The following is a 23,834-nucleotide window of genomic DNA, read 5'->3' as shown; positions in this document are numbered from 1 at the left end:
CGGGACAGAGAGCCGGGAGAAGCCAGCGCTGAGCTCCGTCTCGTGCCCCGCCTGGGCCCGGCCCCCTCCGGTGCCACTGAACCTCCCTCCCTACCTGGCCCGGCCCCCGGCCCAGACCCGGCCCTCTACGGCTCCTCTGGGCTCCAGGTTGGCGCAAACAAAGCCCTGATTGACTGCCCGGAGGGGCGGGCCTCGCTGCCGGGCCGCCTCCTCCCATCCGCGCCCCGCCAGGGATTTGCCGGGAAGGGCGGGGGCGGAGGGGGAGAGACTGGGGTGGGGGGGCTGTTGCGCAGGACTGCGGGTGGGGGCTGAGCTCTTGAGCTCAAGACTGTGCCCACCGTCTGTCTGAAGCTTGGGCTGTGTCCTCCAAGTCCCCCTTAAGCCCAAGGAGGGGCAAAGGGACAACTGAGGGCGGGATGGGGTTCTTAGGGGCCATCTCTCGTCCTGGGGTCCCTGGGGAGACCCTAGTTCCAGGCTACTTGTGAGGAAGGAGAGAGAGTGGGAGTAAAGGATAGGCGGGGTCTTCCCTGGGGATTCTGGGTTGATCAATGCTTGTTTGGAGCTTGCGGGGAGGAGAGGGAAGGAGAACAGGATAGTTTATGCTCTCGTTTTTCCATTTTAACTATCCCTCTACTGGGCTTCTGGACTAGGAGAACGGGATTCGGAAAGGGAGTTGAGGAAGGCAGTGGCGAATTGAGGAGGAGGTAGGCAAGTGTGAGGAGGAGGAGGAAGGGCTGGGGAGAAGAGCGAGGCTGTAGGGCTGCCTGTTGACGGAGGAAGAGGTTGAGGGGGAGGGAGAGGAGGAGGAGGAGGGGGAGGAGAGAGATGACATGGGGAGAGGAGGAGGGGATTGGACGGGGGAGGAGGAGTAGAGGGCTCGAGGGACCGTCTGTCTCGGGACAGGCTGGCCAGCTGGGGCGCGGAGCCGGGAGGAGGAGGCAGCAGCAGCAGCGCTTGGAGCAGCAGCAGCAGAAACAAGTACCAGCCACAGAGCGGCTCCTCCGGCCCGAGCAGCCACAGTCCCCCGGCCGCGATGGCGCTGCAAAGCCTGGCGAGCGAGGAAGCTAAAGGGCCCTGGCGGGAGGCAGACCAGGAACAGCAGGAGCCGGTGGGTAGCCCCGAGCCGGAGCCGGAGCCGGTGCCAGTGCCCCCACCCGAGCCCCAGCCAGAACCTCAGCCGGAGCCCCAGCCCCTACCGGACCCTGCACCAATGCCGGAGCTGGAGTTTGAGCCTGAGCCGATGCACGAACCCGACCCTACACCCACGGTGGAGACCCGCGGCACCGCGCGTGGCTTCCAGCCCCCCGAAGGTGGCTTCGGCTGGATGGTGGTCTTCGCTGCCACCTGGTGCAACGGCTCCATCTTCGGCATCCAGAACTCCTTCGGGATTCTTTACTCCATGCTGCTGCAGGAGGAAAGAGAGAAAAATCGCCAAGTGGAGTTCCAAGCAGGTGAGCGGCCCCGCGCGCCCCACCTGGCGTTCTAGGCAAGGGTGTTCGTTCCGGCCGCTGCAGATCTCATATCTCCTGGCCCGAAGCGCCCCTCTATAGTGCGCCGCTTGGACTTATCGCCGTTACCCCTAGCCCTTGGCGCTGCTAGGGCGCGGGTTGCCTGGCTCTGGGCAGCCTCGGCTGTGGAGACTAGCTGCAAGAAATCCCTGGGGGTGGGACCTGGGACCTTCGTTGATCATACACAAAGAGTGAACTTTTTTGTTCTGGGACATATCCAGACGCACCCTTCGGGTTTGTTTAAAGTACTCTGAGCGTCTGTACAGAGGGAAATATTTGCAGAGAGGTTTTTCTTGTTGTTGTTGTTGTTTTGTTTTGTTTTCGTGGGGGTGAGGGGTGAAGTGTGAAGCCATGGAGAGAGGAGAGAGTTGGAAGGTTGGGAGGACTTTGAGAGAAATACCGCACCTCAGATGTCCGCAGCAGCCTCTGTTCCTGTACAGGAAGTGGAGGTGTTTTCTGTCAAAAACACTTTAGGAATCCTGATGACTGAGCGAAGAGTCAAACACATGGCAGGCGTGTGTATCTGTTGGAGAGAGAGAAAGGGAGGGAAGGAGTGCGAGTGGGGGGGTGTGCGCGCGTCTATTTGCCCGCAGTGGTTACTGCCCAACAGGGCGGGCTGTCCTCTGCCACACTGAGGGAGCGAGCGGATCTCTGTGCCCTCTGAGCTGAACCCCAAACCAGGCAGGGAGGCAGTCTCCAGAGAGGCGTGAGGCGGCTGGCAGACTGGGCCCTGAGACTCACTTTGCACCGCCTCCAACCTCAGCCTTGCCCTCCCTGGCGCCTCGCGCCTCTTCGCTATCCGCGGGGTGCCTCGTTAGTCTTTAGCCAGAAAGCCGGCCTCCACCCCTCCTGCCTTCGGGTGGTGCTGACTTGGTCTTCTTCCCTAAGACAAGCAGGACTGGGGGCATAGCTCTCGCTGTTCAAAGCTGGCTGCAGAACCACAGGATTGCGCGCTCCTCCCATTGAGCCTGCCAGTGGACTCAGAGAAGTTAAAGTAGCCATCCGGCTTTCTCGGCAAGCCGCCGGTGAAGCCCGTAACCCGTTTTGATGAGGAGTCTCAGGAGCGAACTGAAGGGCTTGGGATGCCTTCCTCAAGGCTCACTCCCTCTTGTGGCTCCTCAGGACAGCTCCACTCTAGACCTGTCGCAAGTTCAAAGCTTAGAATACGTGGCTTTTAAAAACGCAGCTCAGAATGTGTTGCCTTGGGACTGAAGGGTTCCCTCCTCTCCCCACCCCCAAACACACACTTCTGCTGCTCTCTAAGGAGCACTGGGGATTATTTAGTAAATAGAAACCTTGAATTCTGTGAGCATCCACCTGTGGATTCTCTGAGCCCTTGGAGAGCCTCTCCTACTGCTCTCAATCAAGAACTCTTCTGTTTTTTAATTTGCAGCTTCGCTGGGCTGCCCTTAAAGAGGTTTTGGGACTCTTGGTGCCCCTGGCCTTGTGATCCATTGGCGTCCTAATGTGCAGGCCCCACTTGAAAGTTTGAGTGCATGTGAATGGCTGTACAAGGCGGTTCACAGGACTGGCCAGGCTGCTTTGATGCCTGAGTGGAGGGGGTTCCTGACTGTGTGGAACATCTGGGCAGAAGGTCACTACCACACTGACCCCTGGGACTACATTTTCCCTGATTTGAGCAGTTCAGGGGCTCTTGGGAAGGCAGCCAGGGTAAGGTCTCTGGCTTTTGCCTAGATTACCTTTTAGGGCACCTGCCGAGCACTGCCCTGTGGTTAAAGACAGGCTGTTGGCCTTTTAGGTCAGTGGTAAAGTCTGGGGAAAACTTCATGCGAGGTCGTGGGGAATGGGCTGAAGTTAGACCCTGGCATTCATGTGAGTGAGCAGGCCTAGAGCAGGGGCCTTGGGAGTATGAAATAAAACTTGGAAAAACCACTATTTTACCAGGAAGAGGTCCACTGCTGGGGAACAAACTTCAAAGTAGGTGATCATAGGGGACTCAGGGGGAGGGCTGGCTGTGACTTTCCGGTCAAGACCTCACAGTGAAACTGGGAAGTGGGGGTGGCAGTGAGCTGTACCGAGGTGTGGCTGGTGTGTACTCTGACACAGACTAGGTCCATTGAGGGGCCGGGGTTACTTGTTTAAATTATGGTGAGTATGGGTCAGGAAAGGACGGAAAGGAATTTGGTATATCCCTAGGGTCTCAAACTACTTTGGCTTGGGTCCTTGCTGTGTGTGTCTTGAATTCATGAAAATTATTTTTGATACTGGAGGCTCTGGGGAGCACCTCAGTTTTTATTTTTAAAATGTCAGGAGCGCCCCCCCCCCACTACTTTCCTTAGTTCCTAGAAAATCTTATCCTCACCACTACCCTTCTTGAGCCCCTCAACTTTCCTAAGCAGCCATTTAGGTCCTGAGACTCCAGATATGTCTCTACCTCCCTACACTTTCTGCAGTTTACTCAGAATTTCTCAGCTACCTGTGCCACATTACTGGTGTCTCAAAAGGACAGAAGAAGCCAGTAGAAGCTTGCTGAGATCTTTGTCAGCCAGTGTTTGCCTAATAGCCATTCTGGGGAACATGGAATGTAAACCTATACATACAATCAAGGAGGTTGGTGCATCATCTATTTCTATTAATGTCTGACATGCATTCCATCTCTAGATATCTATGAATTAAATATTTGGAAGCACCCCACAGCCCAAATTCTCTTTGGCTAGGCCTATGGCCCCACCCATCAGAACAAGACCCAGTTTCCCCCTCAGTCAGTCTCTACCAACAGGAAGCTTCCATAAGCCTCTTATCTTTTTTCCATCAGAGGGCAGACAGACTGAAAACCACAATCACAGAAAACTAACCAATCTAATCATATGGACCACAGCCTTGTCTAACTCAATGAAACTATGAGCCATGCCATCTAGGGCCACCCAAGACAGATGGATCATGGTGGAGAGTTCTGACAAAATGTGGTCCACTGGAGAAGGGAATAGCAAACCACTTCAGTATTCTTGCCTTGAGAACCCCATGAATAGTATGAAAAGGCAAAAAGATAGGACACTGAAAGATGAACTACCCAGGTTGTTAGGTGCCCAATATGCTACTGGAGATCAGTGGAGGAATAATTCCAGAAAGAATGAAGAGATGGAGCCAAAGCAAAAACAATACCCAGTTGTGGATGTGACTGGTGATGGAAGCAAGGTCCAATGCTGTAAAGAGCAATATTGCATAGGAACCTGGAATGTTAGATCCATGAATCAAGGTAAATAGGAAGTGGTCAAACAGGAGATGGCAAGAGTGAATGTCGACATTCTAGGAATCAGCGAACTAAAATGGACTGGAATGGGTAAATTTAACTCAGATGACCATTATATCTACTACTGCGGGCAGGAATCCCTTAGAAGAAATGGAGTAGCCAATGATAGCCAATAGCCATAGTCAATGAAAGAATCTGAAATGCAGTACTTAGGTGTAATCTCAAAAACGACAGAATGATCTCTGTCCATTTCCAAGGCAAACCATTCAATATCACAGTAATCCAAGTCTATGCCCAACCAGTAATGCTGAAGAAGCTGAAGTTGAATGGTTCTAGGAAGACCTCCAAGACATTTTAGAACTAACACCCTCAAAAGATGTCCTTTTCATTATAGGGGACTGGAATGCAAAAGTTGGAAGAAACACCTGGAGTAACAGGCAAATTTGGCCTTGGGGTACAGAATAAAGCAGGGCAAAGTCTAATAGAGTTTTGCCAAGAGAACACACTGGTCATAGCAAAAACCCTCTTCCAACAACACAAGAGAAGACTCAATACATAGACATCACCAGATGGCCAACATGAAATCAGATTGATTATATTCTTTGCAGCCAAAGATGGAGACGCTCCATATAGTCAGCAAAAAACAAGACCGGAAGCTGACTGTGGCTCAGATCAGGAACTCCTTATTGCCAAATTCAGACTTACATTGAAGAAAGTAGAGAAAACCACTAGACCATTCCTGTATGACCTAAATAAAATCCCTTACGATTATACAGTGGAAGTGAGAAATAGATTTAAGGGACTAGATCTGATAGACAGAATGCCTGATGAACTATGGAAAGAGGTTCATGACATTGTACAGGAGACAGGAATCAAGACCATCCCCAAGAAGAAGAAATGCAAAAAAGCAAAATGACTGTCTGAGGAGGCCTTACAAGTAGCTGAGAAAAGAAGAGAAGTGAAAAGCAAAAGAGAAAAGGAAAGATATACCCATTTGAATGCAGAGTTCCAAAGAATAGCAAGGAGAGATAAGAAAGCCTTCCTCAGTGATCAATGCAAAGAAATAGAGGACAACAATAGAATGGAAAAGACTAGAGATATCTTCAAGAAAATTAGAGATACCAAGGGAACATTTCATGCAAAGATGGGCTCGATAAAGGACAGAAATGGTCTGGACCTAACAGAAGCAGAAGATATTAAGAAGAGGTGGCAAGAATACACAGAAGAACTGTACAAAAAAGATCTTCACGACCCAGATAATTACGGTGGTCTCATCACTCACCTAGAGCCAGACATCCTGGAATGTGAAGTGAAGTGGGCCTTAGGAAGCATCACTACGAACAAAGCTAGTGGAGTGATGGAATTCCAGTTGAACTATTTCAAATCCTGAAAGATGATGCTGTGAAAGTGCTGCACTCAATATGCCAACAAATTTGGAAAACTTAGCAGTGGCCACAGGACTGGAAAAGGTCAGTTTTCATTCCAATCCCAAAGAAAAGCAATGCCAAAGAATGCCCAGACTACTACACAATTGCACTCATCTCACGCGCTAGTAAAATAATGCTCAAAATTCTCCAAGCCAGGCTTCAGCAATACATGAACCGTGAGCTTCCAGATGTTCAAGCTGGTTTTAGAAAAGGCAGAGGAACTAGAGATCAAATAGCCAACATCCACTGGATCATTGAAAAAGCAAGAGGGTTCCAGAAAAACGTCTATTTCTGCTTTGTGACTATGCCAAAGCCTTTGACTGTGTGGATAACAATAAACTGTAGAAAATTCTTAAAGTGATAGGAATACCAGAGCACCTGACCTGCCTCTTGAGAAATCTGTATGCAGGTCAGGAAGCAACAGTTAGAACTGGACTTGGAACAACAGACTGGTTCCAAATAGGAAAAGGAGTACATCAAGGCTGTATATTGTCACCCTGTTTATTTAACTTATATGCAGAGTTCAGTTCAGTTCAGTCACTCAGTCATGTCCGACTCTTTGCGACCCCATGAACCACAGCACGCCAGGCCTCCATCCATCACCAACTCCCGGAGTCCACCCAAACCCATGTCCAATGAGTTGGTGATGCCATCCAACCATCTCATCCTCTGTCGTCCCCTTCTCCTCCTGCCCTCAATCTTTCCCAGCATCAGGGTCTTTTCCAGTGAGTCAGCTCTCCTCATCAGATGGCCAAAGTACTGGAGTTTCGGCTTCAACATCACTCCTTCCAATGAACACCCAGGACTGATCTCCTTTAGGATGGACTGGTTGGATCTCCTTGCAGTCCAAGGGACTCTCAAGAGTCTTCTCCAACACCACAGTTCAAAAGCATCACTTCTTCAGTGTTCAGATTTCTTTATAGTCCAACTCTCACATCCATACATGACCACTGGAAAAACCATAGCCTTGACTTTGTTGGCAAAGTAATGTCTCTGCTTTTTAATATGCTGTCTAGGTTGCTCATAACTTTCCATCCAATGAGTTAGCGTCTTTTAATTTCATGGCTGCAATCACCATCTGCAGTGATTTTGGAGCCCAGAAAAATAAAGTCTGTCACTGTTTCCACTGTTTCCCCATCTATTTCCCATGAAATGATGGGACTGGATACCATGATCTTAGTTTTCTGAATGTTGAGCTTCAAGCCAACTTTTTCACTCTCCTCTTTCACTTTCATCAAGAGGCTCTTTAGTTCCTCTTCACTTTCTGCCATAAGGGTGGTATCATCTGCATATCTAAGGTTATTGATATTTCTCCTGGCAATCTTGATTCCACCTTGTGCTTCCTCCAGCCCAGCATTTCTCATGATGTACTCTGCATATAAGTTAAATAAGCAGGCTGACAATATATAGCCTTGACGTACTCCCTTTCCTATTTGGAACCAGAGTAGAGTGAGAATGGAGAGGAGAGTGAAAAAGTTGGCTTAAAGCTCAACATTCAGAAAACTAAGATCATGGCATCTGGTCCCATCACTTCATAGCAAATAGATGGGGAATAGTGGCAGATGTTATTTATTTGGGCTCCAAAATCAGTGCAGATAGTGACTGCAAGCATGAAATTAAAAGACACTTACTCCTTGAAAGGAAAGTTATGACCAACCTAGAGAGCATATTAAAAAAACAGAGATATTCCTTTGCCAACAAAGGTCTGTCTAGTCAAGGCTATGGTTTTTCCAGCAGTCATGTATGGATATGAGAGTTGGACTGTAAAGAAAACTGAGCACTGAAGAATTGATGCTTTTGAACTGTGGTGTTGGAGAAGACTCTTGAGAGTCCCTTGGACTGCAAGGAGATACAACCAGTCCATCCTAAAGGAAATCAGTCTTGAATATTCATTGGAAGGAGTGATGTTGAAGCTGAAACTCCAGTACTTTGGCCACCTGATGCGAAGAGCTGACTCATTTGCAAAGACCCTGATGCTGGGAAAGATTGAAGGTGGGAGGAGAAGGGGATGGCAGCAGATGAAATGGTTGGCATCACTGGCTCAATGGACATGAGTTAGAGTAAACTCAGGGAGTAGGTAATGGACAGGGAGGCCTGGTGTGCTGTAGTTCATGGGATCGTAGAGAGTCAGACATGACTGTGCGACTGAGCTGAACTGAACTGAATATCTTCACAGCCCTAAAGCTGTGCTGATTGGCTTAATGGGTGTAAGGTTCTGTAGATGATTGGGACTATTATGAAGGTGCCCCCCCCAAAAGATTGTTTTGATGTTTAGAGGCTAACTCCACATCATAGTGGTCTCTGGACATGGGAAAAAGTCATAGGAAGTGTAAGGAAAGTGGAATTCAGGGCATTCTAGAGCATTCAATGTCCAGTCTTCGTGAACTCTGTGGTACATACAGTTCTGTGATGGCAGTGTATCTTGTCCTTTCTCTTCACCAATTTTGAAAAGGAAACCAGCTTTCCCTGGGTCCTAAGCCTGGGAGGACCGGCAGGCAAAAAGTCCTTGAGATGAAGGCAAGTGACCAAGGTCTGATTTAGGGGAAAAAGGAAAAGATCAAGAGAGAAATGAGCCTATACTTTTTGTAGAGCTTGTGGGAAATTTGTGAGTTCCCCTAACCCAGAGCAAGCAGCATACAAGACAGGGGCAACCCAACAATTTGATGGGAAGTCTGTAATGCCCGCCTGATATGAGAATGGAGACTTTTGGGGGAAAGAAAGAGCAAGGTAGCATTGGTTGCAGGCCTCAGATCATTATTGGAACCCTAAATGAGTTGGATCAGGGGCAAGTTAGGGTTGGGGGTCCAGAAGACAAGGCAGAACAAGTCAGAGTTGTTAACACCGGCTCCAAGCTTAGGTCTTTTTGGACATGCCCCAGAGTAAACTCAGCACCCTGTACTTTCCACCTTGACTTCCAGTCTAGCACTGAGTCATAAAACATGATGGGAGGCATCTTTCCCTTGACAGTTTATAAGCATGACCCTTGTAGTCTCCCAGGTCGGGGTGGGGGGCTGTCTCTCACCACCCAGAGAAAGGGGTAATAATGGTCAGGAAGGTTCATTACTGGGTACAAGATAGTTCATGCTCATGGGTCACTCTGATGGAGACAGAATTTTCTAGGCATGGGATAAATGATACATTCTGTCTTTGAGCAAAGAGTCCCAAAGATAGGTGAGGCCAGGGGCAATTTAGGCCATCTTTCTCTTCCTTATTTTAGAGGCTTTCATTGCTTAGTTCAGTGTCTCACTGGGATGACCGCTAGATTGCTGACTTTGGAAGCCAGGTATCTTTCGAGCAAATATTCCAATGTCTTGCCTTTGGCTGAAGGTCTTTGCCTACTGTCCATAGAAGACAGAGGTTGGCTCAGAGAACCAACCTTGGTCAGCCATAGGAGGTTGGCTCAGAGCCTGCTATGGAGCTTTGGGACACAGGGCCAGGCATCTTTCAAGCCACTCTTCTGACTCCTCTCCAATCAAACTGGGTCCCAAACTGAGACCCTGACTCATACTGGAGGGGATGAGGAAGAGAGGTTGGGGGTATTTGGAAGCCAACCGCAGGGTGCTTGTTTGAGCTGGAGTGGCTAATTGAAGTTAGATCCCTGGCTCATTGTACAGTGACCTCAAGTGCTCATTCTAAGTCTAAATCTGGGTCTTAATGGGTTGATGATCTCAGTAATACCAGCTGGGCAGTGACTAGGAGTTAGACAACTTGTGCCCCTGACTTGCTCTGTGACTTTGAGCAGTCACTTTACCTCTCTGTACCTCAGTTTATCTAGTTGTAAAGTGAAAGGGTTTTGACTAGATGAATACTAGATGGACTTCTTAGCTCTTCTGTTCTATCCTTCTAAAATTATATGATATTTTATTCTTTACTATTCACTTGGCATAAATTTGGACTCATTCAAACAAATGGAAATATGCTAATCTGCCTGAATGAGGGTTTGAATGGGTTGGGAGGAGATTGGGAAAGCAATGAAAAGCTATACAGACAGCATTTCTCCATGTTGTGTGTACATATGCTACTCATATGTACCAATATTGGTTGAAAAGACCCACTTGAAAAAGCATAGTATGTAATGGTAACTTCAGATCCACAACTACTTCCCCCAGAATGTCTTGCTTAGCATAGCATTGGACCTCCAAAAGAATTCTCTCAACTTGGCCTGTGGCAGGCCAGCAGAGTGGTTCTGTATGCTGCTGCTTCCCGGCATTTGAGCCTGTTCCTATAAAGAATTAAACTGAAAGCATTCCCTTAAGCCTCAGTTTGGACCCCTCTCCTGAAACTTAATTTTCTATAGCTCATTCTCATTTCTCAGAAATGCATGGTTAGTATGACCTTGGTTTGCTGTTACTTCAGGATAGAAGAGTAAACCAAGATTTATAAATTCAATAAAGTGGTTTCCTTTAGGGAGCTTCAGACAGGGCATCCTTATAGCTAGCTAAGGGCTGCTGCTTGGTAGTGGGTGTGAGAGAGCTGCTGCTTATCATCCTAGAGAAGGCCATATTCATTATTCCCAATTTCTGGGCAACTTCAGCTTCACTCAGGGTTTACTGAGAGTGACTACTGAAGTAGCAGGCACAGAGCTCTATCTTTTCTTTTTTCTGAATTTATACTTGCTTTGGAAATATTTCCTCCAGTGCCATGAAGAGTAAATAAGCAGATGGACTGTCAGCATTTGCAGAAACATATAAAGGATGTCATTTGTACATTTTGAGCAGACCAGTTTCCCAGGAGAGTGTGCCACTTTTCCCATCAGCATCTTTTTGTTTTGTTGCATTTTTTAAGATTTTGTTTTTTACTGTGCTGGGTCTCTGTTGCTATGCCAGGGCTTTCTCTAGTTGCGGTGCATGGGCTTCTCATTGTGGTGGCTTCTCCTGTTGTGGAAGACAGACTCTAGGCCCATGGGCTCAGCAGTTGCAGCTCAGGCTTAGTGGCCTCGTGGCATGTGGGACCTTCCCAGACCAGGGATCAAACCGGTGTCCCCCGCATTGGCAGCCAGCTTCTTAACCACCAGACCACCAGGGAAGTCCTGTTTTTCATTTTGAAAAAAAAAAAGAATCATTTACTCTTTTCATATTGTGTGAAAGATGGAGTGGGATTTCCTGTTTTGAAAGGAACTATCTCACCTGGGACTGAATGAGTAAACCTTAGAGAAAACACTTTTTTCATAAAATGTTCATGCATAAACACACATACACATACACATACTCTACACCTCAAGCCATGGATTATGAATATTCTGCTTGAAAAGGTCTTTTCTAGTCTGCTTATGCAATTAGGTTTTAATGTAACAGAAGCTTCTGTAGGGTTTGTGTGAGAGTAGTACAAAGGGCCCAGACTGAGAAAACTTGTTAAGGAGGAGTGATGGAGAGAATATGGTCAGCTTAGATTGTACCTCTTGGCATGGATTCTTTGCAACTCCCCTATAGTAGTGCTTGGAAACATTTATATAAGTTTCTTTCTGCTTCAATCCTCCCCTTATCTTGCATCCCATTCAAAAGTTATTGGGAAGAGGGTTTAGGATACTCCAGCCCTCTCCCATTTTAAGGGTGAGAGAGGACTAAGCCTAGGGATGTTTAATCATTTGCCTTGAAGTCGAGGTATTGTGATTACTAATGTGAAATCACTTGACACTTATTTGTGGGTGGAGAATGTGGCCTGCTTGGGTGGCTTAAGGAAGTACATGCTTTTTCACTCTAGTAGTCTTGCCCTTCTCTATTCTCTTGTTTGCTTCTTCTGGGGTTGGTAGAAGAGGGATAAAAATGGCTCTCCCAACCATATATTTTCTTGGCTCCTCCTATTTTCATAGGGCATTTGTAAAACCTCTGCTTGATATGCCATCCTTTTGCTCCTAGTATTGTTCTTTCTTCTTTCTTTCCCTCACTCAATTAGAGGAACAACTAGGGTTTCAGATGTTGTACAGTCCTTACTCCAGACTGGATCGCAGGCCCGTTCCCATACACCCTGTGGAAGTGTCTCTTTCCTCCTTTCCCCTCTCTCTTACTCTCCACTTTCTGAGGGAAGAGTGACTTCCTATGGAACACTTAAGAGTGTAGAAGCTATCGCCTCTGGATTTTTGCAGTAAGATTCACAGCCCTGGGACCCCAGTCAAAGAGATAGTATTGTAGCAGGTCTTACTCAATAGTATTCAACAAATGTCCTGGTCAGTTGCACCCTTTCTCTTCAAATCTGCACTATCATTGTCCCTCAATTACTGAGCCTACTGAACTTCTAGAGACTTAAGATTTGTATTTAGTAGCCTGAGGGGTTCTGAATAAAATAGAAATCTCCACTCTATTTTGATCCCCTATCAATCTCTCTTCTTGCCAAAAAAAAAAAAAAGATACTACAGAATTGATTGTAGAGGAGTTGGAGGAGGGAGGAGACAAACACTTAGACTTAAAAGTGCTTTTAGTGAGGATGAAGAGGGAGGAAATGAAACTCCCAGGTTAATTGTTTCCCTGCAACTGAAAGGAAAAAAGGAAATGTCACTAAATCAGCAGTCCCCACAGAATCTCTTGTCTAACTTATCCTGTGGCTCTGTCCACCCACCTTCTTACCCAGGCTAGAAGGGTATGTGCATGTGCCTATGTGTCCAGACCTGTGGGTACGTGTGTATAGCTGGGTGTGTGATATCTGTCTGAGCCAATTAGCACAGTTGCTTAGAATATGATGCCTATGAGATTCAGGTAACAATTTTAGTCACTTGTTTAGGTTACTGAGCTTCTTACAAGGAAAAGAACTCTTCTTCTGTTCACTGCTCATGCCCTTCATGTGTGGTTGCCACTGATTCCAAGAGGACTGGGTATAAGTATGGAGATGACTCCTTATAAACCTTCTTTTTTATGGGGGAAAAAGTAACAAAGCACACAGCCTAGTGGTATCTGCTGTTTCACAGTGTGATTTCTTTGACATTTAGCTTCTTATTTCCATCAAGCAGCCTGATAATAATAATAGTAATTGCTAACTTTTATTTAGCATTTATCAATTAATTCTGTGCTTCTTTGAGACCCCATGGACTGTGCAGTCCATGGAATTCTCCAGGCCAGAATATTGGAGTGGGTAGCCTTTCCCTTCTCCAGGGGATCTTCCCAACCCAGGGACTGAACCCAGGTCTCCCACATTGCAGGCGGATTCTTTACCAGCTGAGCCACAAGGGAAGCCCAATTCTGTGCTAGACATTATATTAAGCACTTTACATGTACCAACTCATTTCAATTCTGAACAACTCTATGAGGTAGGTACTATTATTTCCTCCATTTCACAGATAGAGACAGATGCACAGAAATTAAGTAGCTTGCTTCAGCTGATATAGCAAATAATGGCAGAGCCAATATTTGAACCTAGGGAGTATAAATCCAGGTATCATTTAATACATCTAAAGATGAAAGGGGCCAGGTACCAAGAAGGACTACTACAGAGTTTTCCATTCCTTTAGCCTCCGGGCATCCTTATGATTAAGTGATATATGAGATCACCATGAAAAGGCTTAGTAAACAAAAGTCTGACAGTCTTGTGATACATGGTATACTCTTCTAACCACTCATTTTACTCTACCTAGAGTCATGGGTCATTGGGTCCAAAAAAGGGCCAGAGACACTGTTTCTTTTTAGTTGGTTAGCCTGAATGTCACATAAACTTGCAAGGCTTCGGTGTTCTCATCTTCATTGTGAGATCGATTGTATTTACTTTTATAAGACTGTGAAGGAGCATATGAGATTCTGTATGTGAGTGGTATTTGTCAGTTGTGAAGGGGTTGGTATTGTTATTATTATCATTATTATCATCATCATCATCCAGTAGCCTTTTCCAGCTCCTAGAAAGTGAGTTGTTACATCTTTCTCTAAATATTTCTGAAAGAGGAATCAACCCCTCCCCACTCCATCTCGTCTCCATCTCCTGTCTGTATTCTTCTGCAATTTTACCCGGGTGTCTCATAGCTAAGGATTGGCCACTGGCCATGTTTCCTTTGTTCCTTAGTTCTCTAGAAGCCCAGGGAGAGGAGGGGCCAGATCCCAGGCCATATACATTCAAGGAAACAAGGCATGTTGAAATATTTACAGCTCTTGGCAGGAGCTCACAAACCTCCCTTTGAGTCAAGGACTGACTTTTTTCTTTCTTTTTTTTTTTTTAAATAAGGATTACTAGGCATTGGGGGCAGATGGTGGGTGGAGTTAGGGTGTCATTTCCTCCCGAGGGTCTCTCACAGAGCCTCTGTTCTCCTGCAGGTAGTGAAAAGAAGGAAAGGGATATTTAGGGTCAGAAGGTCTGGGCCAGGGGACATTAAGCAAAGAAGGGACCTTGCTCCTTTGTATTCAGTTTTTGAGTGGGCCAATTTCCTTATGTTCTAAACAGGATAGCCCCAGAGAACAGAGGCCACAGAAGGCCAGAAGCCTGGAAGAGGCCTGCAATAGCAGTCTTGCGCAGCATTTCAGTGACCACTTAGGAACTTCCATTAAGACCATTTAGTAGGCAAATGTTTATACCATCTCACGATGAAAATATTTGTCTTTTGTTGTTGTTTTTGTAAACAACAAAACTAAATTCTCAAGTCCTTCTTTGAGACAAGATTTCAAATATACTAAGACTCACCATCTTGATTTTCAGTTATTTAAACATGTGAGTTGAAAGGCATTTTAGAGACTACCCATTCCTATCTATCTGGTTCCCATTTTATAGGAGAACTGACATCTGGAAAGATATAACCTCAGTCAGTATTACAGGTAGATGATTGTAGTCAAGGTTGGTTTATAAGTTGGGTATGGTGTAAGAAGTAATGCTCCTGGCACCTTGGGAGTTCCTCAGTTCAATCACTGGCATACTGTCCACTTTATGTCTCTCTGAACTTTTCTAAAGTCAATCCACAGGTACTGTGTTGCATAAAGAGACTGTATTGTGTTGTAATAGGTGTAATTTCATTTACTTAATATGAGACAAAATTCAAGAGGTGGGATGGTGAAAAGTCTCCCTGCTACATTATCTTAAAAGTGAAAGTCGCTCAGTTGTGTCCAACTCTTTGCAACCCCATGGACTGTACAGTCCATGGAATTCTCCAGGCCTGAATACTGTAGTGGGTAGCCTTTCCCTTCTCTAGGGGGGTCTTCCAAACTCAAGGATCGTACCCAGGTCTCCCACATTGCAGGCAGATTCTTTACCAGCTGAGCCACAAGGGAAGCCTAAGAATACTGGAGTGGGTAGCCTATCCCTTCTCCAGTGGATCTTCCTGACCTAGGAATCAAACTGGGTTCTCCTGCATTGCAGGCGGATTCTTTACCAACTGAGCTATCAGGGAAGCTACATTACCTTACAGCTGCCTTGTTCCCCTCCCTAGAGGCCACTAATGTTATCTGGGGTGTTCTTCCAAAGATATTCTGTATATGTACAAACAATTGTGTATGTATGTGTATATCCTATTTTAAAAACACAGTGGTAACCTGTAATTCACATTATCCTCCACTTTGCCTTTTATGTTGTTGTTCAGTTACTCACTCATGTCCGACTCTTTGTAACCCCATGGACTGCAGCATGGCAGGCTTTCCTGTCCTTCACCATCTGCCGGAGTTTGCGCAGTCATGTCCATTGAGTTGGTGATGCCATCCAACCATCTCATCCTCCATTGTCCCCTTCTCCTCCTGCCTTCAATCTTTCCCAGCATCTGGCTCTTTTCCAGTGAGTCGGTTCTTAACATCAGGTGGCCAAAAAATTGGAGCTTCAGCATCAGTCCTTCCAATGAATATTCAGGGTTGATTTCCTTTAGGATTGACTGGTTTGGTCTCCCTGCTGTCCAAGGAACTCTCAAGAGTCTTCTCCAACACCACAGTTCAAAAGCATCAATTCTTTGGTGCTCAGCCTTTATTATTGTCGAGCTCTCACATCTGTACATGACTACTCAAAAAAACATAGCTTTGACAAGACAGACCTTTGTCAGCAAAGTAAGGTCTCTGCTTTTTGATACACTGTCTAGGTTTGTCATTGCTTTTCTTCCAAGGAGCAAGTGTCTTTTGTCTTTTAATTTCATGGGTGAAGTCACCGTCCACAGTGATTTTGGAGCCCAAGAAAATAAAGTCTGTCACTGTTTCTACTGTTTCCCCATCTATTTGCCATGAAGTGATGGGACTGAATGCCATGATCTTTGTTTTTTGAATGTTGAATTTTAAGCCAATTTTTTTCACTCTCCTCTTTCACCTTCATCTAGAGGCTCTTTAGTTCTTCTTCACTTTCTGCCATAAGGGTGGTGTCATCTGCATATCTGAGGTTATTGATATTTCTCCTGGCAATCTTGATTCCAGCTTGTGCTTTATCCAGCCCGGCATTTCACATGACGTACTCTGCATATAAGTTAAATAAACGGGTGACAATATACAACCTTGATGTACCCCTTTCCCAATTTTAAACCTGTCTGTTGTTCCATGTCTGGTTCTAACTATTGATTCTTGACCTGTATACAGGTTTTGGTGGAAGCAAGTAAGGTGGTCTGGTATTCCCATTTCTTTAAGAATTTTGCATGATTTGTTGTGATCTATACAGCCAACGACTTTAGCATAGTCAGTGATACAGAAGTAGATGTTTTTTCTGAAAATCTTTTGCTTTTTCTATGATCCAATGGATGTGGGCAATTTGATCTTCTGGTTCCTCTGTCTTTTCTAAATCCAGCTTATACATCTGGAAGTTCTTGGTTCAGGTACTGTTGAACCCTAGCTTGAAGGATTTTGAGCATTACCTTGCTAGCATGTGAAATGAGTGCAATTGTGCAGAAGTTTGAACATTCTTTCGCATTGCCCTTCTTCAGAATTAGAATGAAAACTGACCTTTCTAGTCTTGTGGCCACTGCTGAGTTTTCCAAATTTGCTATCATATTGAGTGCAGTACTTTCACAGCATCATCTTTTAGGATTTTGAATAGCTCAGCTAGAATTCCATCACCTCCACTAGCTTTGTTCATAGTGATGCTTCCTAAGGCCCACTCAACTTCACACTCCAAGATGTCTGGCTCTAGGTGAGTGATCATACCATTGTGGTTATCCAGGTCATTAAGATCTTTTTTTGTACAGTTCTTCTGTGTATTCTTGCCACCTCTTCTTAATATCTTCTGCTTCTGTTAGGTCCGTACTGTTTCTGTCCTTTATTGAGCCTATCTTTGCATGAAATGTTCCCATGGTGTCTCTAATTTTCTTTTAGAAATCTCTAGTCTTTTCCATTCTATTGTTTTCCTCTATTTTTTGCATTGCTCACTTAAAAAGGCTTTCTTATCTCTCCTTGCTGTATATCTTGAATATTATTACACAGTAAGTCTGTAAAATCATTGCATTAAAAAAATAACTGCACAGTATTCCATTATATGGATATGTTGTAATTTATTCAGCACTCTGCTAATAGAAATTCAAACTATAACCAATCTTTGAATATAGGCTTTAGAATCAAACATCACTGAATTAAAATACTCAGTATATGGCTGACCTTGACAAAGATTTTAACTTCTTGAAGTTTGAGTTCTCACATGTATAAAATACAGATAATAATAACATCAGTCATTATTGGTGTGGAGATTAAATGAGAGGAAGCATATAAAACGTCTAGCATACAGCCTGGCACATACTAAGGGTTCAATAAATATTGAATAGTCACGCCCTGCTCATAAGCCTTTCTCATACTCTCCACCTGTTCAATTCAAGTCAGTAGGTGTTTATTACATGTTAGGTTGGACCTTGGATGAACCGGAGAAGGAAAAGTGTCCCTCAAGAAGTTTATAATTTCTTTGAGAAGACATAACATACCAAACAACCACAGATCACTGCTAGCTAGAAAAAATATGTATATGTGAAATTGAATACAATTTTGGTGTGCTGATGTGGAAAAGGAGGACTTCCCTGGTGGCTCAGATGGTAAAGCATCTGTCTACAATGTGGGAGACCCGGGTACGAGCCCTGGGTTGGGAAGATCCCCTGGAGAAGGAAATGGCAATCCACTCCAGTACTATTGCCTGGGAAATCCCATGGACAGAGGAGCCTGGTAGGCTACAGTCTATGGGGTCGCAAAGAGTTGGACACTACTGAGCGACTTCACTTTCTTTCACTTTTGTGGAAAAGGAGAGGTAAGTGTAAGGGCCAAAGGAATCAAAAGAGCTTTGCTAGTACAGTTGTAACTTGACAAGAGATTTAGCTAAGTGGGGAGGAGCCTATGGGCAGTGGTCAACTGAGACTTGCAAATTGGACAGATCGATTGTTACTCAAAATTGTTACTTTGTTCATATTCCCATTTTATAGTTACAGAAAATGGAGAGCAGATTGAAGGCAACTGAGTGGCCTAAGGTCATATACTTAATATTTAACAGAGCTGAAACTAGAAACCAGGGATCCCAATCCCATGTTCCATGGGGGCTGAGATGTAGGACCTCTCCAATGCCTGTAACAGTTTTCCCTCAACTTGATAGCAGCCTGAAACAAATTGAAATAAAAAAACTAAGGGGGAGAGAAACAAGGGTCATGGAAGGAAGGATATGGGCGTAACTAAGACCTGCTGGCTGAGGTCAAGAAAGAGCACCAGACTGGGAGTCAGGAGATCAAAGTTCTACTTCTGGCTCTACTACTGTGTTTGTGACCCTGACAAGTCTCTTCCACTTTCTGGGCCTTGACTTCTCCCCTTAAGTGATAAGAAAGCCGGGCCTCCCAGAAACTTAGTGGTGCTTAGAACCAATGGTTTATATAAGCCAAAGAGACATTGGGTGCTCCCTGGCAAGGGGCCAGGGGATATAGGGACAACTTCTCTGATGGAAATTGAAAACAGATACTCCCAGATTTGAGAAAAAGATGAGTCTTGGGAAGTGTAGTTATCCCATGGTCTCTATTCTATCTTCTTGAAGAATTCCACCCATGAGAGGCAACGAGAATATGTATGCCCAAGTGAGTGAGTACCTCAATGTGAAACTAAGATTTGGTGGGACAGGTTATGATATGCTGAGCCAATGCCTAGAACTCTCTCCTGAATATTCTCTACTAACATCACTTTTCTAAGATCTTAGCTTTATTATTTTTTAAAGAGAGTTTGTATCTTATGGACAAAGTACCATTGAAGTCCTAGTTTCATGGAGCCTTCTTGAATGAGCACTGACCCTGGAGCCCAACTGCCTGGGTAAGTCTGGCTCCACCATTTACCAGCTGTGTACTTAGGCAAGGGACTTAGCATCTCTGCGCCACTATTTCCTCACATGTAAGAGGAGGATCAAGGATGGCATGGCAACCCACTCCAGTATTCTTGTCTGGAGAATCCCCATGGAGAGAGGCGCCTGGCGGGCTACAGTCCATGGGGTCACAAAGAGTTGGACACGACTGAGCAACTAAGCACAAGGGGAGGATAACAAGAGTACTTACCAGTAAGACTGTTAAAAGAGTTATGTATATCTCAGAATTATATATGTTTCAGAACAGTAAGTGCTATAGAAGCATTTGCTGTTATTATCTCCCTAGTAAGCTAGTGTAACCCCAAGGGAGCCCAAGGGAGTTTAGCACCACTCATTCAGGAATTTTGAAGGTAAATGTGCCTTCTCAAGATACCATCTGGGCTGCTCTGATGTTGGTCATTCCCAGGACCAGATTAATACCTTTAGAGGCCCAATGCACTGTTTTTCCAATTGCCAAATTCTGGAACAATTCAATAAATTTGTAATTTTTTCATTTTGGGTGCCCTTGCTTTGTTGATGTCCTAAGCTTATACTTAGTCCATCTGTAGGATAATCCTGCACTGGCCACATCAGCCTATAAGCTCCTCCCTTAATTCTGGAAGGAACCAATGATTGTAGATGATCTACTCATCCACATACAACAATTTTTAACCTGAACAACAACATCTACAATAAGGTGCTCTGTGTCCTACCTCCCAGGAGCTTATCCTACCAAGCCCCTTGACCTCCTTGCCCACTGGGACATCCCATCCTATTACTTAGAAAGAGGATTTATCTTCTGGGGTGGGGAGGGGAAGACAGGTGCCAGGAAGTCCCAAGAGGGATCCCCTTCAGGAAGCTCTAAACATTAGCGGGTTAAACTTCTGGTGACTAGTGGGGATGACCGAGTAGTAGAGACAGGGAATGGTGAGGATCCCCTGCATCCAGATGACTAAGAGACCCTCCCCACTTCCCTGAGCCCTGACTCCTACAGGACCTTCAAATTAATGATCCTGAAGATTTGGAGTTACTAACATTATCTCTACAACTCTTGACCAGGTTCTAACCATTCAGATGGTGAACAACAGGAAAGTTGTGTGTATTCCAAGAGCCATAGTGGTTTTTTTGCTTTGACCTAGATTTTGCCAATGGGAAGACTAGTCAAAGGCAAGTTGTCCTTAAATCTGGTTAACCAGCTGGAGGGACCTGTTGGTCAGGGTAAAGGAGGTTAGTAGGACCCCAAACAGGTTCATTTGTTGTTTTGCTCTGTGATGGCACCACTCACATTCAACCCTAGCCAAGCCTGTTCTCCCTACACTATTCACAGAGCATCTCAAACATGGAAGGCTCAGTGGAACCGGTCAGACCAGATGTTGAGAGCCTGCAGCTTTTAGGAAGAGAAAGACAGACAGCCAGAGGATAGAATAAAGAAGGAACAAACCTATTGTCTTGGCTCCTAACCCTAGGAAGCCTCCCCTTAGGCTCCAAGGTAACACCAGTGAACACCCACTCAAGGGAGCCATGGCTTTTATGTGTCCCATGAGTGGATTTGGCCATATCTTCAGGCAGGACCAGAAACCTGAAAGCCAGTCTCCAGACCATGGCTCAAGAGAATAGTACAGGTCCTAAAGCCCTCTTTCTCTTCCTGGAAGTTGTTTCAGCACTAACAAAAAAGAATGGGAGGAATGGGAGGTCATAAAAAAGACCCTGAAGTTCAAGTCCCTTTTGCCTTATTTCTCCTTGTGCTATGTGTTATAGGGTAAGGAACAGGATCTGACATCAGATAGACCAGCATTAAAGTCTTAACTTTGTCATTTACCTAATTTGCAACCCATGGGCAGGTCATTTGGCATCTCTGAGCCTCAATTTACCCATCTGTAAAGTGGCGGTGGGAGGGGTAGTAATAATCTCTCACAGTCTTGTGATGAGGTTCAAATAAGAGGGTGGATGTGACAGTCCTTTGAAAACTGATTTGAGCCTTATGTATGGATTATCGTCATGGCTGCCAGGTACATAAGTTTATCTATAGATTTGCACATGTACTCATGCATGTAGAGCTGAATTGTGGCATAACCAAAAACACACATATGTATAAGCAACCACTTGTGTATACAAAACTATATACATAATCATGACGTAGGCAACTAAAAGCATGCACATAGGCATACAGATAAACATTTATCTATATTGACAGCCTCTTTCTCTGTCACATATATATCCACACATAAGCAGATGTATATGTATCTATGTATGTTTTTACATGCATATGTACATATACGTACCACCCCTAGCTGTATAGGTGAGCATACCATTCCCTTCAGCTTCTCCCCAGACTATTCACTTTTCTAAAGGTCTGAGAAAGGTCCTGTTTGTTAATTCCCCCACTTCATACTGAAATTGTCCCTTTTGTCCTTGCTGGGGCTTCTTCCTTGCTTCCATTTTGTTTAAAGATTAGCACAGCTGCTGCCACAATTCAAGCTGCATAGTATGTGGTATCCACATGTCTGGAGAACATGGATCCTTATTCAGTTGCTCTGTGAATTGCACTCTATTATGCACAATATATTATTATCCATATTTGACGGCTGTTTCATATTTTTTCAAAACAATGAAAATAGTCACTGGCCCACATGCCCTGAGGCTAAAAGAAATTAGGCAGAAAGCCTAATGAAAATTAGTCAGAGCCTAAATGAGGTTGAATCAATCAATATCTCCTCTCCTTTCTTCTCCTCCTCCTCTTCTTCTTCCCATTTCTCTCCTCCTTCTTCTCCCCCCTCCCCTGTCTGCTCCTCCTTCTCCCTCCTCTCTCTCTCTCATGGTAGTGGTAAGGGGGAGGGGGGGTTGTGTTCACATGGCGTGTATTGGAATCAGAGAGATCCTGTGGTCATCAAGCCCTCTTTGCGAGGAAGGAAGGAGAAGAAAGAGAAGAAACAAGTTCGGATTTCTGGGATTATAAGCTAGAAGAATATAGCTGGGGAATTAAATGGGGGTGACACCTAAAGGAAGTGGATTATTGCCTACTTGGAGGCCATCTAGGATGGCAAACCACCCCAGCCTCCCCTTTATCACCTAGATGTGAGCTAGTAAATGGTTTTGCTTGTGTGCAGGGTGGGAACACTAAAGACTCCCTAGTGATAGAATTGAGAAGTTAAACTTAGTTAAAGAGCAAAATGGTTTCCCAGGAAGAGAGCAAGCCCAGGCCAGATGTAATGGGCCCCCCTCCAGGGGGCCTAATCATGGCCCAGGATGAGGAGAGCTTTAGGTAGGGTTGCAAGGAGATCCAACCAGTCCATTCTGAAGGAGATCAGCCCTGGGATTTCTTTGGAAGGAATGATGCTAAAGCTGAAATTCCAGTACTTTGGCCACCTCATGCGAAGAGTTGACTCATTGGGAAAGATTCTGATGCTGGGAGGGATTGGGGGCAGGAGGAGAAGGGGACGACAGAGGATGAGATGGCTGGATGGCATCACTGACTCAATGGATGTGAATCTGAGTGAACTCCGGGAGTTGGTGATAGACAGGGAGGCCTGGCGTGCTGCGATTCATGGGGTCGCAAAGAGTTGGACACGACTGAGCGACTGAACTGAACTGAACTGAACTGATTAGATAATTTACGTTCCAAACTGTGATAATTTAAGAATAAAAGGGTACACTATTAATATTATTCTGAGACAATAGGCATAAACTAGGATTGTCCTGGGTAGACCAAGATATATTTTCATTCTAGATTTAGGCCATATTGCTCTAGTTTTCTAGGAAAGGACACACTGTAAGGACTCCTCACAAGCATGACTTAAAAAATGTGTGTGAGGGGGTTGTTGGGTAGTGGGGAGCAGGGCAGGGAGATTCAGTCTTGAGACTACTGCTGCTGCTAAGTCGCTTCAGTCCTGTCTGACTCTGTGTGACCCCATAGACGGCAGCCCAGCAGGCTCCCCCATCCCTGGGATTCTACAGGCAAGAACGCTGGAGTGGGTTGCCATTTCCTTTTCCAATGCATGAAAGTGAAAAGTGAAAGTGAAGTCACTCAGTCGTGTCCCAACTCTTTGCGACCCCATGGACTGCAGCCTACCAGGCTCCTCCATCCATGGAATTTTCCAGGCAAGAGTACTGGAGTAGGGTGCCATTGCCTTCTCCGGTCTTGAGACTAGGGATTGTTTATTCTAAACACAAATTCCTTTTATTGTTGTGGTCCATAAATATATAATGGAACTGTATCCTGAGTATGTTTATTTCCTAGTCAGTTTCAGAAAAGGAGACATTTTGTGTGTGTATGTAATTTTGTGTATTGTGTGTATATATGTGTGTCAAAGTTTTGAAAGCTTGTATGAATATTCCCTGAAGAAGGAAACAGCAACCACTCCAGTATGCTTGCCTGGGAAATCCCATGGACAGAGGAGCCTGGTGGGCTATAGTCCTTGTGGTCGCAAAGAGTTGGACACAACTTAGTGACTGAACAACAAACAGCAAATGAGGGTGACTGGAAAAATGAGTATATTTAACTGTGTGTATTTATGGGCATGTACATGTGAATGG

General features: G+C 45.2%; 1 protein-coding gene across 1 annotated transcript in view; it reads left to right on the top strand.

The window, feature by feature from the left end:
* Positions 1-836: 836 nt before the first annotated feature.
* Positions 837-23,834, top strand: part of SLC16A2 (solute carrier family 16 member 2) — a 135,003-nt gene continuing 112,005 nt past the window's right edge. Inside the window, exon 1 of the mRNA XM_005700620.3 lies at positions 837-1,451. Coding sequence (XP_005700677.3) covers positions 1,034-1,451 — 418 coding nt within the window. The 5' untranslated portion in view covers positions 837-1,033. The remainder of the gene's footprint in view (positions 1,452-23,834) is intronic.

The sequence above is a fragment of the Capra hircus genome (genome assembly GCF_001704415.2).
Source record: "Capra hircus breed San Clemente chromosome X unlocalized genomic scaffold, ASM170441v1, whole genome shotgun sequence".
NCBI classification, from domain to species: Eukaryota; Metazoa; Chordata; class Mammalia; order Artiodactyla; family Bovidae; genus Capra; species Capra hircus.
Note: the sequence above shows the minus strand (reverse complement) of the source record. Positions and strands in the feature narration are given on the sequence as shown.